Below are 16668 nucleotides of genomic sequence, written 5' to 3' on the forward strand. Positions count from 1 at the left end.
TGGATTATCTTAAGTTTGTGAAGAGGTAATTCATTTTCTCATAGTTATCATAATATAAAATGTGACTTACATTTTATGTGACTTACATTTCAAATATACATGTTGGCTTCCATGAATCAGTTTTGTAAATCTTTAAGTCAAATATTCTAAGTGAAGAAATTAATCTATAACAACACTTAGGAATGGGTATAGAGGTGTTAATTATGTAGACCTTGAGTTAAATTTGTAATGTCAGAAAACAAAAACCAAAGATTTTATTTGACATAAACACTTGCAGACTCTGTCTCTCCATGCCAATTATGAGCTAAATAATAAACAATAAGAACTTAAATCTAAAAGTAATGAAGAAGGCTCAGGAATCAGCCTTTCAGAATTTTCAGGTTTCAGAACAAGAAAGGACTAAAAATTAAATGTTGGAAAACCTTAACCTTCTTAAATGAGGAAAAAGAAGGTTTTGGGAAGGTAGCAGCATATGAATATAGAAGGAGAGAGCCAAAGGACAGAGACACATAGAAAGATCTCATTCATTATTTTATCATGAAGCCAAGAACTGATAGAGAAATCACAATCAATAAAAAGTCAGTCAGGGGGGCTAGAGGTAAAAAGGAAGGCAATGATATAGCTCAGCGGAGCAGTGTTTGGAGCTGTGACAGACATAGTCTTCAGTATTTACACTGATAATGAATCTGTAATAAAAGATTCCAGAACATTGCCAAGGTGAGGAAAGCTGGATGCAGTGTCCCATACTGGAAATTTTAGACCGACTCTAATCTGTACATGTTAGGAAACCAAGTAGGTAAAGACAGGAAGTAAAAGCCAGTCATCATCTTGAAACTTTCCATACTCTATAAATGGCAATAATTATTAGTGTAATTATGTATTATCTTACATAACAGTTATAGCAAAGCAACAATAGCTAACATTTATTAAATAATATTAAGATAAACAATTTAATTGCATAATCTTATTTAATCCTCATAGCATATCATTAGGTTTCAATAGTACCTCATTTTAGAGATAAAATAAACTTCAGAAAGTTTGGGTCACATATCTAAAAAGCAGAAATAAGACTCCAAACCAGGACTGCCTAATTCCAAATCTAGACTGCTTCTCCACCAATGGAGATGGACATTTATCATTTGTCAGATCCACATAGGACCACAGAAGGAGGATCCAGAGATAAAGAAGGGTCACAGACCTCGTAAATCTGCAGTTTCTGGTAAGAGAAAAAGTAGCACATCCAAGCAGGGATAACTAGAAAAAGTTTAATAAAGAGACTACGAAAGTATGACTAGGTTAAGGAGAGTCAAAAGGGAGGTGAGAAGCACCCTAAGCTGAGAGGAGAAAAGGCAAGGACAGGGAGTGACAAGTAAATCCTACAGAGCCAGAGATGCATCTAATAGGAGCCCTATGAACAATTATCTCAGAAGAGAAGTGTAGCCACTGCTGATGAACACTCTGACCTCACTCTCCTCCGCCCTCTCATTTCCTGCCAGTGCCTCCCATTTGCTGAACTCAACCAAAAGCCAGAAGACAAGGAAGCCTGCTAATAATTACATAAAACGCTTCTCTTCTAGGATTCAATGTAGACAAAGGTGGAGGGAGAGTCTAGGGACAAATGGAGGCTATCCAGTACACCTGGTAAGAATTCAGAAGATTAAGGGTTGACTTAAAAAAAAAAAAAAAAACGGAGAAAAGCAATTCTTTTTTTTTTTTTCCATTTTATTTATTTTTTCAGCGTAACAGTATTCATTCTTTTTGCACAACGAGAAAAGCAATTCTTTTAGTCAACTTAGAATAAAGTAACTTCCTCAGCCTGTTCATCACCCCTTTTTCGGGGTACTATTCTAGTTCCAAGTCAGAAGAAACGTTAACTTTCTGTCATAATTGTAAGTGTTTTTGATCATAGACATCATGCTTTATCTCTTACTTTGAAACATTATTCTACTCCCAACCATGTGTCCTCTCAATTTTCAGAGTCAGTGACTAATATCTTACGCCCTATCTCATTCAAGGCAAGACAGGCAAAATACAGGTTAAGAATGGCAGTTCTGAGTGCCTGGGTGGCTCAGTGGGTTAAAGCTCCTGCCTTCAGCTCAGGTCATGAACCCAGGGTCCTGGGATCAAGCCCAGCATCAGGATCTCTGCTCAGCGGGGAGCCTGCTTCCTCCTCTCTCTCTGCCTGTCTCTCTGCCTACTTGTGATCTCTGTCTGTCAAATAAATAAATAAAATCTTTGGGGCACCTGGGTGGCTCAGTTTGTTAAGCGACGACTGCCTTGGGCTCAGGTCATGATCCTGGAGTCCAGGGATCGAGTCCTGCATCGGGCTCCCAGCTCCACGGGGAGTCTGCTTCTTCCCCTGACCTTCTTCCCCTCTCATTCTCTCTCTCTCTCAAATAAATAAATAAAATCTTTAAAAAAAAAAATGAATGGCAGTTTTCAGGGGGTTCCAATTCTATAAATTAAGCTTTCCAAACAACAGAATCCTAAAAGATATAACTGCCTTGCATACCACTGGTTTCTTTTTGTGGGAACCATAAACAAACACTTGTTAGCTTCCATGTATATTTCAAGCACAGAGCCAGGTTCTAGGGATATGGACATGCATTAAAGTTTCTGTCTTCAGTGAATATTTAGTACACAATGTGAATATGGGGAATGTAGCCACAGAGGAAAGTAGTTTTCAAAAAATTTTGATCAAAATACACAGTCAAAAATATGGTTTCACGGGCGCCTGGGTGGCTCAGTGGATTAAGCCGCTGCCTTCAGCTCAGGTCGTGATCTCAGGGTCCTGGGATGGAGCCCCGCATCGGGCTCTCTGCTCCGCAGGGAGCCTGCTTCCTCCTCTCTCTCTGCCTGCCTCTCTGCATACTTGTGATCTCTCTCTCTGTCAAATAAATAGATAAAATCTTAAAAAAAAAATATGGTTTCACTATAATCCCATATACAAAAATATAATATATAGTTAAATAGGTGATGGGGATTAAAAACTGAAAATGCCGTGACATATGGAATTGTTGAATCACTATCATGTATACCTGAAACTAATATTACACTGTATGTTAACTAACTGGAATTAAAATAAAAATAAAAAAATAAAAAAAAACGATATATGTGCGTATGTATATATCGAAGCATACATAGACACATTCCACTGAAAACAATACTTAAATTTAACTTCATGTGATATACTATATTTCCTATTCTTTTCCATTCCATTCCATAAAATGCCAATCAAGACCCAGTAAAAAGACTTCATGACTCACTAAAAGGATATACTAAACAGTGTTCTAAGTCTAACCCTCAGCACAGTCCTAGGAGGTAGGTACTATTATTATCGCCATCTTAAAGCTGAAGAAACTGAGGGAAAGAGAGGTTAAGTAATGTATCCAAGGTTTTACAGTGAGTAAACGGCAGAGCTGGAATTCAAAAAAAGCAGCAGTCTATGCATGTTTCAGAGGTCTATGGTGAACAAGGAAGAAACAGCAGTCAGCTATTAAAGTTGCAAAGTCTTGAGGCAGAACTGAAAGACCTTACTGCTGATTAGAAATAAGCAGTGAGGGAAAAGTAATGGTTAAGTAGAACTAGTGCATGGGTTCATTCACCCAATAAATATGTATGTTTCCCAGGTGGTGCTGTTGCCCTAGAGAAGAAAAATAAGAGGTGGGACAGATTCTGGAGGAAAGTTAATTACTGAAAGTCTTCTGTGAGAATGCAAATACTTTATAGACTTGGGAACATGCAGGATTGAATTTACTCATTCTTTGTCTCCTACCCTATATTGGCCAAGTCAGATGAGTGTGAATTCTTGAATGCTCTTTTAAAATTTAATATCACAATATTAACTTAAATTTCACCTATAAAGCATGTAACATAATTTTACCTTGGAATGAAGTCTTTTAATCTCTTAGAATCCCATTAAAATGGGAAGCCATGACCACCCAGAGCAAAGTAGAATTTCTAAAAAGATGATCAGAAAAAGGAAATCTTCAAGGCCCAGCCACCACCAGCCTTCATATAGAGTGGAAATTCCTAGCCTTTTAACTGTTCTCACTAAATCTTTTCTGATTTTACCCTCTTCCTACCCATATTCTTTAGGCAGAATAATCTATTAAAAATGCAAATACAGTCATGTCAGTTTCCTGCTTCAGCAACGGGTACCTACCCATTGCTCTTAAAGTCCAAAATCCCTTACAAGGTGTTGTATGATCTGGCTCTAGTTTACTTCTCTATCCACTCCACCTCTCTCTCTCATCCATTTCACACTGTTCATTTTATAGTCCCTTCACTGACATTCTCTTTCCTGCTACAGATCTTTAAGTATTCTGTTCTCTCTACTATAAATGCTCACTCTTGGTCCATCTTCACCTGACTAACAGTCACTCATCCTTCAGGTCCTGTCTTAAATTCACATACTCAGGTAGGTTTCTAGATATTCTAGACTAGACTATAAAATATTGCTCCTAGAACATACTATACTCATTCTTAGCCATAATCACAACTGCAATTAAATAACAGTGAAATTATTTTTTTCTTATCTATTTTCCGTTTACATCATGAGCTCTATGAAGGCATGGACTACGTCCTCATCCCCTTGGAACCACTAGAAGAGCCAGACTGCCCCAAAAGTACTTTGTACAATACATGTTTTCTTAAGCCTTGGAACTAAATGTTTAGTATATGCCAGAAAATAACATACTTTCACATTCCCAAACACCTTCATCCTTCAAAGCAGATACCTCTTGGGTAGAGGTTGTATTTAATAGTATTCAGTGGGGCAAAATATAAGATCTCATTTTAGTAATGATTATACTGACAAAAATACTGAAAATAGTGACAGACCATCAGCAATAGTTCAAAACAGTCTAGTTAATTTTTCCAACTTGCTTTTTTTTAATGTTTGTTTATATTTATAAAAATTCTTTCACTTTGATGGTGCATAGCAGAACTGACCTCCTATGGTTAGTAAGATTAATAACAGCTATGTCTCATATCTTACTCTGGCAATCTAAATTTTAGGTAGATAGGGCTGTTTAAGATAGTGTATTCCTTTACATGAATTTTACACTGGCCCTGGAGACAAAATTCCCAGGTATGAATACCAGCTCTGTTAGAGAATATGACTAAATTGCTTCTAGTATAATATTGTAGAGTGGTAGAAAGAACACAAGCAGCAAGCCTGAAGCCAAAAGGTCTAGATTTGCCTTTGCCCTGGTTTCCTGTGTAAATTTAACCAAAAATAAGAAATGGGGTTTAAAAGCAAGAAAAGATAAATGGTAAATTTCAAGTGCCAGGGAACAGACTATGTAACTTAGAAGAGATCATATGGGTAATTTAGAATAGATTATGTCACACAAGTAAGTACATTTGTAACTCACCCAATTTTTTAAAAGATATTTATGTATTTATTTATTTAAGAGCATGAGCAGAAGGGGCTGGGGGAGAGGAAGAGAGAGAATCTCAAGGAGACCCCATGCTGAGCACTGAGTTCTCATGGGGTTTGATGCCACAACCCCCATGATCATGACCCAAGCTGAAACCAAGAGTTGGATGCTTAAACCAACTAAGCCACCCAAGCATCCCTGTAACTCTCCAATTTAATGACCATGGAACAAACTTTAATTTAAAAAATGGAGGCCAGCTATTGATACCTATGTAATCTTCTCTGAAAGCAAGCAAAACAATACAAGTTCAAATAGTATCAATAACTAGTTAAAAAAAAAACTTATGCAAATAGTAAAAACTACACAAATAAATACATGACCAAGATGAGGCCTATGAAAAGATCCTGGAAGAGAAAAGGAAAATTCTGTACTTAAGATACAGAACAAAAACATTCTTTCGAAAAAGATTTGTTACAAAAAAAACAGAACCAGATTCCATAAATTTCAAGAAAGATCTGCCTGGCTATTAAATAAAACAGAAAAATGAGATGACAAAATGAGAGAATATAAAAAGGAATTGCCACAAAAGATCAGATCAACAAATTAAATATGGTTACAGGGAAAGATAATTTCCAATACACGAATTAAAACTTGACCAAGAGTCAATAAAAATCACAATCAATACTGTAGAAACCCAAATCTGTAACAGAAAATAACCTTAAGGAGATGACCCAGAATAGTGAGGCAAAGGAAAAGTAGCAGAAAACACTGAGAAGATAAAGGTCATGCAGAAGATAATACAACTCCAACCAACAAGTAAAAATTCATGGGTTAGAAAGCAGAAGAAAGAGTGGGCCTAACAAAATAACTCCTACATGCAATTTAACAAAAAGAGACGAATTAGTAATATTTCTTAGAAAAATTTGTGAATATCAAAAATAGTCACAAAACATATCTAATAAGCATCCAGCCCGGTGGGGAGAATGAGAAATTACCTCAGAGAAACTGGGTTGACCTCAGACTTCTCCACAGCACTAAATGTCAAAAGAAGAAGAGTAATACCCATAAAATGCCCAAAATGCTATGTTAAATCATGCTATTACCCATGTAGGAAAGTGTGAATAACACAGTCTCTGTAGACAAAGGTAGAGGTGTTTCCCTTTTTCATATTTCTAGCAAAACGACTTAAAGACGTAATTATCTGAGTGAGATATAAGCCTACATGAGGAACTAAAAATAGGACTTGTAGTATTAAAAGGCTAGTAGTCAGGTGCCTGGGTGGCTAAGTCAATTAAGTCATGGACTCTTACCTCAGCTCAGGTCCTGATCTCACAGGTCCTGAGATCAAGTCCCCCCTGGGGGGGTTCTCTGCTCATCAGGAGTCTGCTCGGATATTCTTTCTCTCTGCCCCTCCCCCCACTTCTGTGCACATAGACACATGTTCTCTCTTTTCCTCTTTCAAATAAATACATAAATCTTTAAAAAAAAAAAGGCAAATGGAATACACTGAAATGAATTAAATGAACTATAAATAATTATTTTAGATATGATGCCAAACTATGCATATGCTAATAATTATCATAATAGTAGATATTAATGAATAAATATAAGATAATAGTTTAAAAGACAAACAGTGGGGTGGGGAAAAAAGTAAAATAAAAATGGGAATATTATTTTCTTCTGCATACTTAACCAAAAAAATTGTTTAAATATGTTTAATCTTTAAAAAAAACCACTAACATCAGGGGCCCTTAGGTAGCTCAATCAGTTAAGTGTCTACCTTCAGCTCTGGTCATGATCTCAGGGTTCTGGGATGGAGCCCTGCATAGTGCTCCCTGCTCAGCCAGGTCTGCTTTTCCCTCTCCCTCTAAACCTCCCCACCACTCCCCACCCCTAACTCCTCCTCTCTTGTCCTTGTTCTGTCTCCTTAAATAAATAAAACCTTAAAAAACAAAATAAAACACTAACATCAGCCAGTAGTAAATGAAAAAATAAAAGGTATGTCATCAAAACTGGTAGAGAAAAGGGAAACTAAATAACTACGCAGGGACAAAATAAAGTTTAAAAGCCAAAGAAAATTTCAATGAAACACAAAAATAGAAAAACATCAAACAAAGTGACATAGAAAAAGTGTAAGTATATCCCGAATTAATTATCCTTTTACAGAAAACATACTCAGATTTGTTTACAGAAAATACATCTGGTATTCGTTGTTTATAGTAAGGCATCTAAAATAATATAGCATAGAAAGATTTAAAATAGCAGTAATATGGACACGGATAAGACTATAGTAGAGTTAGCATTCTTATAAATTAAGTAATAATTACATGAAGGAAATACTCTCCAATCAACAAAATTATTCTTTAAGATAATTTAATGAAATATGAATATGATAATAAAATATAAATAGGATTTATAATGTTCTGCATGTATAATATATAACATAATAATCTGATAATATATAAGTATAATCAAAATTTGTGAAATACATACTTAATGCATAAAATATGCTTCCTTAGATATTGATTCTTTTACTTAGATGAGATAGATTCTAAGCATGTTACGCATTTTGTTAATAGGAAAAGATGCTCATGACAAATGGATGAATATCCTTTTCTGCATATCCTCACTTTTCAAATTATTGTCTCTCCAGTCTCATAAATATAAACCATTAACCATTATTATTTTCATTCCATTTCCCTCATCACTGCTATTGATGTGAGCATCATTTCATAACTTAATCTTCTACAAATGACCCTCCCATAACTTTTGCTCATTTTCCAAACTGGATTTTGTTATGTTATCAATTTTAGAAGAACTCTTCCTACATGTAGATAAATATTGATCGGTTCCAGTCATGCTACCTCAAGATACAGCACCTTGCGAGATACTGAATATTTTAAACTGAAGGAATATGAGAAACAGCACATAAGCAAGAACTTGCTGCGCTTCTCCTAAAGCAGGTCATAAGACCCTCATGGGAGAGAATCCCTCCCTATACGCAGAGGAAAGACCCTTATCAACTCCAAAGGTGAGAAAGTAAGAAGAATCTGAACAAATGGGGCTTACTAAGTTTCCCCCAGTTTACTACACTTAGCTCATAACACTTGTTCTATCATATTTTTCCATAACATTCCTCTCTTTATCAAACCTAATATAGAAATAATCAGGTGTAAGCATGTCTTAGGGTCTTCACTTCCTTATGGAGGCTCTTATGTCACATAAGAAATAAATGTGTATGCATTTTCTCTCGTGAATCTGCTCTAGCTAAGAACTTAAGAGGGTAGAGGAAAATGGTATTTTCCTTCAATGGAATGTCAATCCTGTTCCTATTCTCCATATTACTAATATTTCTTCTCCCCAATTAACTGTCTGGAAAATATTTTTATTTTTGCCACATACTTCTAAAATTTTATAAAATATTAGATATTTCTAATATTTAATTTTATAGATTTGTGATTTGTAGTCTTGATTAAGAAACTTACACTTAGATTGTCTATATAATGTCTTCAATTTTCTTATAGAATTTTCTTTTTCAATTTTTCATATATTTTCACTCTATCTGGAAGTTATTTTTGAATCTGACTTAAAATAGGGGTCCATTTTAATTCTTCAAGTTCAGTGAGCATTGTACCAATACCATTTATTTAATAATGCACTATTTTCTCAAAAAATTGAATATCTTCCCCTTCTATTAAATTATTTTATAGTATAGTATATATCTATTATATTGTTGAATCTGTATCTGAATTCTGTCTTCCACTAGTCTACTTACCTTTTCTCATGTCAATATTATACTGACTTCATTACAGTGATTTTACAGTATGATCCGACATCTAGTAAGGCAAGTTTCCCCTCACTTTTTTATTTCCCCTCAAAAATCTTGTCACTCCCCCAACTATACATACTTCATATCATATTAAATAATTTAAAAACAAGGATTTATCAGTTAAATCAATTAAAATAATTCCTGGACATACATTAAATTTGGGGAGAACTTTTTTTTTATAGTATGAATTCATACTACACCAAAACAAGATTTTTCTTTGTTCGATCTTGTATGTCCTTTAATAAAATTAGAAAGTTTTTTTTTAATTTGTAACTGTGCCTTTCTTGTAAAATTTATTACTAAATATTCTATGTAGTTCTCGGTACTTTTTTGAGAATGGATGTTTTTTTTCCCATTTCCCTTTCCAAGTATTTACTACAAAGAATATTTTTAAAATTTTACCTATTGATCTTATTGTATCAACTTATTAATTTTACAAGTCTTTTGGTCAAATCATTACAAGAAGAATATCTTAACTAGCTTCTTACTTCTATATGCCAGATCTTCCAAAAATACTGGTTGTAGTATTTATAGAGGTTAATCCATGTTTATATCCTGATTTTGACTTAAATTATTATAGTATTTCACCTTTTGGGAAAATAACTGCTGTTTGTCCTTAGATGATAGAATATTTTATATTTAAGTAGTTATATTCCTGTTTAACATAGAGATTTTAATATGATTATCTAGCTGATTACAGTCATGCTTACCAATCTGTCATTGATTGGCTGGCTAACCTGGAGACATCTCTGCATTCTTTTTTTTTTTTTTTTAATTTTATTTATTTGACAGAGAGAAATCACAACTAGGCAGAGAGGCAGGCAGAGAGAGAGGAGGAAGTAGACTCCCTGCGGAGCAGAGAGCCTGATGTGGGGCTTGATCCCAGGACCCTGGGATCATGACCTGAGCCGAAGGCAGAGGCTTTAACCCACTGAGCCACCCAGGCGCCCCGAGACATCTCTGCATTCTTTAGGTATTATTCTTTTAACTAGGCCATAGGTATTATTCTTTCAACTAAATGATACATGAATTAGATGTGTTAGTATTTCCTTTTGCATTCTACATTTATATTCTTCAGTGAGGTTAGACTTTTTCTCTTCTTTTATACTACGTCTAGCAGGATTAAGTATAAAACTATGCTAGATTCAATATAAAATGAACTGAAAAAGCTTTACATTCTTTGCATGATCAAGAATAGTATAAAAGGCAATCCTCTTGGGGCACCTGGGTGGCCCAGCAGGTTAAGCCTCTGCCTTCGGCTCAGGTCATGATCTCAGAGTCCTGGGATCGAGCCCCGCATCGGGCTCTCTGCTCAGCAGGGAGACTGTTTCCCCTCTCTCTCTGCCTGACTCTTTGCCTACTTGTGATCTCTGTCTGTCAAGTAAATAAAATCTTAAAAAAAAAAAGGCAATCCTCTTTCCTATTTTTTTTAAAGACTTTATTTATTTATTTGACAGACAAAGATCACAAGTAGGCAGAGAGGTAGGCAGAGAGAGGGGGAAGCAGGATCCCTGCTGAGCAGAGAGCCCGATGCGGGACTCGATCCCAGGACCCTGAGACCATGACCTGAGCTGAAGGCAGAGGCTTAACCCACTGAGCCACCCAGGCACCCTGCTCTTTCCTATTTTTTAAGACCTAGGTAACAACTGCAAATCTTGTCATGGTGCATTGTTCTATGTACTCTAGTTACCTTTCCTATCTCTTCTCTGGTAATGACTTATTAAAGTTTTATAATTATTCAGTCAATTTTAATAATTTATATTTCCTAGGACACTATTCATTCCATTGATGTTCCACATGTTACCAGAGAATTATGGTTGTATTATCTTATGATTAACTTATCCTGTATCTGTGTTTGGTGTCCTCTTCAATCTTAATCACATGTTTTTGGAATGATCACTTGGATTTCTTTATTCTTTTTTTTCAGTTGCTTTCATTCTGGTTTTCATCCATATTAATTCTTCTTGCCTTATTTTGTTTTATTCTATTGTTCCTTAACTAATTTATTATACTTGGCAAAGAATTATCTTCCAAAGAACTAAAAAATTTTCAAGATTTGAGTCAAGGTAGTATGAAACTTAATAAAATGAGGTTATTAGGCTTGAAAAAGAAGAACAAAGCCAAAGGAATCACAATCTCAGATTTCAAGATATACTACAAAGCTATAGTAATAAAACAGTATGGTACTGGCACAAAAATAGACACATATAGCTCACTGAAACAGAACAGAGATCCCATAAATAAACCCACGATTATGTGGTCAATTATCTATCACAAAGGAGGTAAGAAATACACCATGAGGGAAAGACAGTCTTTTCAATAAATGGTTTTGGGGAAAACTGGAGAGCCAATTTTGTGGTTTTGGGGAAAACTGGAAAGACATTTTTGGTGTTCCAAAAATGAAACTGGACCACTACCCACAAAAATAAATTCAAAGTGGATGAAAGACCTAAACGTGAAACCTAAAACCATAAACTCCTAAAAGTAAACAAAGGCAGGAATCTCAGCCATTCACCTTAGCAACCTATCTATTATGGATATGCCTCCTCAGGCCAACGGAAACAAAAGCAAAAATAAACTATTGGGACTACATCAAAGAGAGAGGAACTAAAAGCTTTTGTCAGCAAAGGAATTCATCAACAAAACAAAAAGGCAACCTCCTGAATGAGAGAAGACATTTGCAATGATGTATCCAATAAGGGGTTAATATCCAAAATATATAAAGAACTTATAAAACTCAATACCAAAAAACAATCCAATTTTAAAATGGCAGAGGACCTGAAAAGATATTTTTCTAAGGAAGACATACAGAGGGTTAACAGACACATGAAAAAATGTTCAACATTACTAGTCATCAGAGAAATGAAAATCAAAATCACAATGAGGTATCACCTCCCACAAGTCAAAATGGCTAGTATCAAAATGACAAAACATAACAAGTGTTGGGGAGGATGTGGAGAAAAGGAAATGCTCCTGTACTGATGACAGGAATGTAAATTGGGGCAATTACTGTTTCCATCGGAAACAGTACGGAGATTCCTCAAAAAATTGAAAATAGAAATATCATACAGCCTAGTAACTCCACTGCTGAGTATTTACTCAGAGAAAATGAAAACTAATTTCAAAAGATATATGCTCCTCTATGTTTACTGCATTATTATTTATAATAGGAAAGTTATGGAAGCAACCCAAATGTCCAGATATATATATACACAACAGAATATTACTCAGCCATAAAAAAGAATGAAATCTTGCCAATTGGGATAACATGGATAGAACTGAGGGTATTAATGCCAAGCGAAATAAGTGAGACAGATAAAGACAAATATCATATGGATTTCATTTATGTGAGGAATCTTATAAGTAAAAAAAGAAAAAAATGAATGAAGGAAAAACAGACTCCTAAAAACAAAGAACAAACTAGTGGTTGCCACAGGAAAGGTGGGTGGGAGGATGGGTAAAGTAGGTAAAGGGGACTGAGAGGTACAAACTTTCAGTTACAAAATAAATAAGTGATAGAGATGAAAAGTACAGCATAGGGAATAGAGTCAATAATATTTTAATAATGCTGTCTTGTGACAGATGCTAACTGTACTTACCACGGTAAGCATTGAGTAACATGTAGAAATGCTGTGTACACCTGAAACTACTATAACATAGTATATCACCTACACTTCAATTTAAAAAAAAAGATTATTAGGTGATGGGGCCTCAGCTTTATCTCTGTTTATTCATATATGCCTTTTAGCAAATTATTTAACCTAAGCTAATAGTTTCTACAACTGTAAACTGAAAAGAGAATATAGTCTCAAGATTCTTGTTAGATAACAAATTATGCCTGCTAAAACTGATAAAATTTTAAGCTCCTTCTGAGAAAAGGAGGCTTTTTGAAGGAATAAGAGACCTTGGAAAAACTGAACTGGTATGAAATTTTAGAAATAATAGTATCTAAGAAAACCCAGTTTTTCTATGATTGTGAAATATAATAGAGATCTATATTCATTCTATGAACACTCAGGTCATAATCAGGTGAACTCTTAAGAAGTTTCACCAATATGAATGCCTTAGAATTACAAGAATTTCCTAAAGAAGATGCATGTAAGTTACATTACAGAATAACAGAGATAGGTGTGTTTGTTTTTTTTTTTTTTAAGTATCACATCATTAAACCATATTCTCATATTTTTCTTAGAAGAAAATAACCTGGGGTTAAGTGGATTTCAGGCACTCCCACTGAACCCTGTGATGTTGCAAACAAAAATCTAGGTGTATTTATTTAATTTTTATTGGGAGAATTAATCACACTGATAGATGTGCAAAGAGTTTGGGATCTGAGAGGTTGAAAAAGACTATTCTGGACAAGTAATTCAACTTCTTATCTTTAGTCTGTGATTAAACTTTTCCATGGTCATACTTTTGCTACTTCACCAAGCAGACTTTTTTCATTATTGGACAGTTACGGCTACCAAAAAATTCTGGTGTACATCAAGTCAAAATCTACCTCTAAAATTCTCATCTATTTTCTTGATTTCCGTCTATGAAGCATGAGAGAACAATTCCTTATTCCTGAAAACAGCCCTATACTTATTTATAGGTAGTCAACTTAGCTCCAAGACATTTCCCTTTTTCAGACCAGTAAATTTGAAAGAACACAGCATAATCCACTAATCCAAATTTTCTCTAAAGGAAGATGATTTAACAACTCATGTAGACAATATTTTACATTTTTAAAAGGTTTCACAGTGAAAGCTCACCTAATTGTTGACAGAGGGATAGAGTACTCTAAATTTACTTGTGAATTTCAAAAAGAATTCAGAGAAAACAACTGCATTGCATTGATGTATGTGACCTAATGAATTCTGCATTATTCTCACATATTTATTCACTTTTACCAGTAAATTCTTAGAAACTGTAACTCATAAATTCTTTAAAAATTATTTCTTAAACTACTGTCAAAATATTACCCATAGATAGACTTCAACCCATGTTCAAATTTTAGCCATAAGTCATTTTTTTTATTTCTTTTTATGAATTCAGGAAGGATAAAGGCAGTAATATCATTTTAAGTGGTACTAAAAACAATATTTACATTAATTCCTTCAGGGGAAAAAGAGAGAAAATATGTAGCAGATTGAAGTATAACAACATACAAGGGAGAACAAATTCCAAAATGGTAAAAACCAGCTCTATAAAACTCAGCACCAAAATTCAATAATTATACAAGAGAATTACTTACGGATACAATTCTGAAAGCTGTTCAGCTATTGTATAAGCTGCTGGGTCTCTGTCTAAGGCATACAGAGTAATGTCTGACTCCTTCTGCAGAATGGCTCTTGTGTGTCCTCCTGAACCAAATGTCATATCTAGAAAAATCTGGTCAACACAGAAAAAGAAAATTACTATCTAGCATGAACAAAATATTCTTGCTAGCTACCTTAATTTCTAGAGGTACATATTGATTTTCCGAGCTGATAGCAATTGGAAAAACAATTAAAATTATTTCGCCTAGAGTTCAATTTGTTATACATGAGACCTGGATCAATTATGAGTGACCAGTCTGAAAGAAATGGTCAGAGTATCAGTAAAATGATCATCTCTGGCACAGGCTGGCCAATTTAAGACAAATTTACATTTTCCTCCAAAGGTCAAACTGGCTACAGAGTTATGCTGCTAGCTTTTTAATGCTTTCCAGCACCTGGCTGATGATAGTATTTCCAACAATTTCTCATTATTTGGAGATTGCTTACAATTAGTATGGTTCACTTTATCTCAATTTCTCTAAATGCTTTATATTACACATGAAGATATTCAAGAATACAAAGAAAGAATGAGAGAAGGAAAGAGATAAAGGAAAAAAAAGAATGAATACACCTAACAATAAATAATCACAGGACAAATCCTTAAAAATCAAAACTGGAAAAGGCTCAAGGCTTAAGTCAAAACAACTAGGGTAAATTCTAGCTTTGTCACAAGGACCTATATATTTTTGGGAAAGACACTTAAAGTTCCAGTGTTTTTAGATTTCCCCAAGCTTTGAAAAGAAAAAGAAAGTCAGAAGAAAAGAAGATACCACAATACTTACCTAACTGGTAAGGTGACATATAATTGCTCTTCTAAACCAAGACACTTGAGAGTGTAAGATCTGTAAGTAATAATTTTGCCAGGATAACAGTTTATGATCTACAGGGGTGGCTTCATGCTTAGATCATTCTAGAGAAACAGTAAAGCTAATTGGACTTGAATCTACTTCTTGGCTATTTTACTGGGCCACACTATAAAGAAAATAGGTCTCAGCTGGGCAAGAAACCAGACCTGGACCATTAGAAACACATTTGTGAATAAGTTAATTGATTGTGGTTGATTTGGAAGTCAAGACACTCTCAGTGTAGATTAATGTGCCCTTATAATCTTCACTGGTATTATGAAAATAAAAATAATAATTCCAATAATATTGAATACTATGAAAAATGACATATACTATAGATCAAACTATTAAAAATATTTAAACATGTAACTTTCTCAAAGTTAATGCGAACACTGCACAAGAAGACAACTTCTTGAAATGGATCCGAACATTCTCCTGCCCTGAAGGCAACAAATTATTTCCAGAAGAGTGGTCAGAAACAAGACACAAGTACACTTTGATATTTTGCTACCAGTTACCATGCTGAGACCCATCCTCTGATGAAGTCCTCAAAAAAGTTAGCCTGCTATTTCAAGAATAACATGGAGGAAATCTTCTGATCAAAACTTAAAAGAGGAGGCATGTAAATTATGAGAGATGTAAATGTGGTGAAAAAGCACAAGCACTGCTTTTTAACAAAAGTATGTTAATAAAACTAAGGCTTGCACTTCTGTCACTGTCGGCACAAAAGACACTATACACTCTTTTCAACATTATAAACGATAATGTTAAAACAACACTTGAAACTTACCAAACTCAATACCCAAAGAATAATTCAATCAAGAAATGGGCAGAGGACATGAACAGACATTTCTGCAAAGAAGACATCCAGATGGCCAACAGACACATGAAAAAGTGCTCCACATCACTCGGCATCAGGGAAATACAAATCAAAACCACAAAGAGATACCACCTCACACCAGTCAGAATGGCTAAAATTAACAAGTCAGGAAATGACAGATGCTGGCGAGGATGCAGAGAAAGGGGAACCTTCCTACACTGTTGGTGGGAATTCAAGCTGGTGCAGCCATTCTGGAAAACAGCATGGAGGTTTCTCAAAAAGTTGAAAACAGAGCTACCCTACAATTCAGGAGTCATACTACTGTGTATTTACTCTAAAGAAACAAATGTAGTGATCCAAAGGGGCACGTGCACCCGAATGTTTATAGCAGCAATGCCCACAATAACCAAACTATGGAAAGAACCTAGATGTCCATTGACAGATGAATGGGTAAAGAAGATGTGAGATATCTATATATATGATGGAATAC

At 34.8% G+C, this 16668-nt stretch overlaps 1 protein-coding gene across 2 annotated transcripts in view; it reads right to left on the reverse strand.

Moving 5' to 3' along the window:
* METTL15 (methyltransferase like 15) overlaps positions 1–16668 on the reverse strand; it is a 192866-nt gene that overhangs the window by 82279 nt on the left and 93919 nt on the right. For both annotated transcript variants that reach the window (XM_046017536.1, XM_046017537.1), the window contains exon 3: positions 14450–14586. In XM_046017536.1, coding sequence (XP_045873492.1) covers positions 14450–14586 — 137 coding nt within the window. The remainder of the gene's footprint in view (positions 1–14449; positions 14587–16668) is intronic.

This window comes from Meles meles, chromosome 8 (genome assembly GCF_922984935.1).
Source record: "Meles meles chromosome 8, mMelMel3.1 paternal haplotype, whole genome shotgun sequence".
Taxonomy (NCBI): domain Eukaryota; kingdom Metazoa; phylum Chordata; class Mammalia; order Carnivora; family Mustelidae; genus Meles; species Meles meles.